This window comes from Agrilus planipennis, unplaced genomic scaffold (genome assembly GCF_000699045.2).
Source record: "Agrilus planipennis isolate EAB-ADULT unplaced genomic scaffold, Apla_2.0 scaffold352, whole genome shotgun sequence".
Lineage (NCBI taxonomy): Eukaryota > Metazoa > Arthropoda > Insecta > Coleoptera > Buprestidae > Agrilus > Agrilus planipennis.
Genome location: NW_020442457.1, coordinates 144,296 through 144,779, shown reverse-complemented (window position 1 = coordinate 144,779; position 484 = coordinate 144,296). Strand labels below are relative to the sequence as shown.

General features: G+C 43.2%; 1 protein-coding gene across 1 annotated transcript in view; it reads right to left on the bottom strand.

The window, feature by feature from the left end:
- Positions 1 to 232: 232 nt before the first annotated feature.
- Positions 233 to 484, bottom strand: part of LOC108742226 — a 1,113-nt gene continuing 861 nt past the window's right edge. Inside the window, exon 4 of the mRNA XM_025980598.1 lies at positions 233 to 372. Coding sequence (XP_025836383.1) covers positions 233 to 372 — 140 coding nt within the window. The remainder of the gene's footprint in view (positions 373 to 484) is intronic.

Sequence of the window (484 nt, the reverse complement as noted above, 5' to 3'; positions counted from 1 at the left end):
GGCCCAATCCTAAACTATTGTTAGCAATAAAAATTGGGTATCTTATTCTACAACGTAAAATTCTGAAAATAAATCAATTGTCCTTCAACAACTAAACAATATTGTGTACAAGATATATATTATTAAAAGTTCGTGGTTGGCTGAAGCTCAGACTAACATCGAATAGCCAAGGTTTGGTTGTTCGTCGCTGACTCAAGCTTGGATTAACATCGAATAGCCGAGGTTCGGCTGCTCACGGGCTGGCCCAAGCTTGGGCGAACATAAAAAAAAGTTCCATTAGGTCGACCCAGGCCTGGGCCGGCGTTGAAGAGCCGAAGCTCGGTTGCCCAGAGTTAGTCCAAGCTAGGCCCCGTCGTTCAAGACTGGGAGTTCCTACATGGGACCTTATAGTAAAGAAAAATGCATAAAATACATCTTTTCATCATAATCATAAGTCGTCAGTCCTAAGGCTGGTTAAACACGCACCCCCAGTCTTTCCTATCCT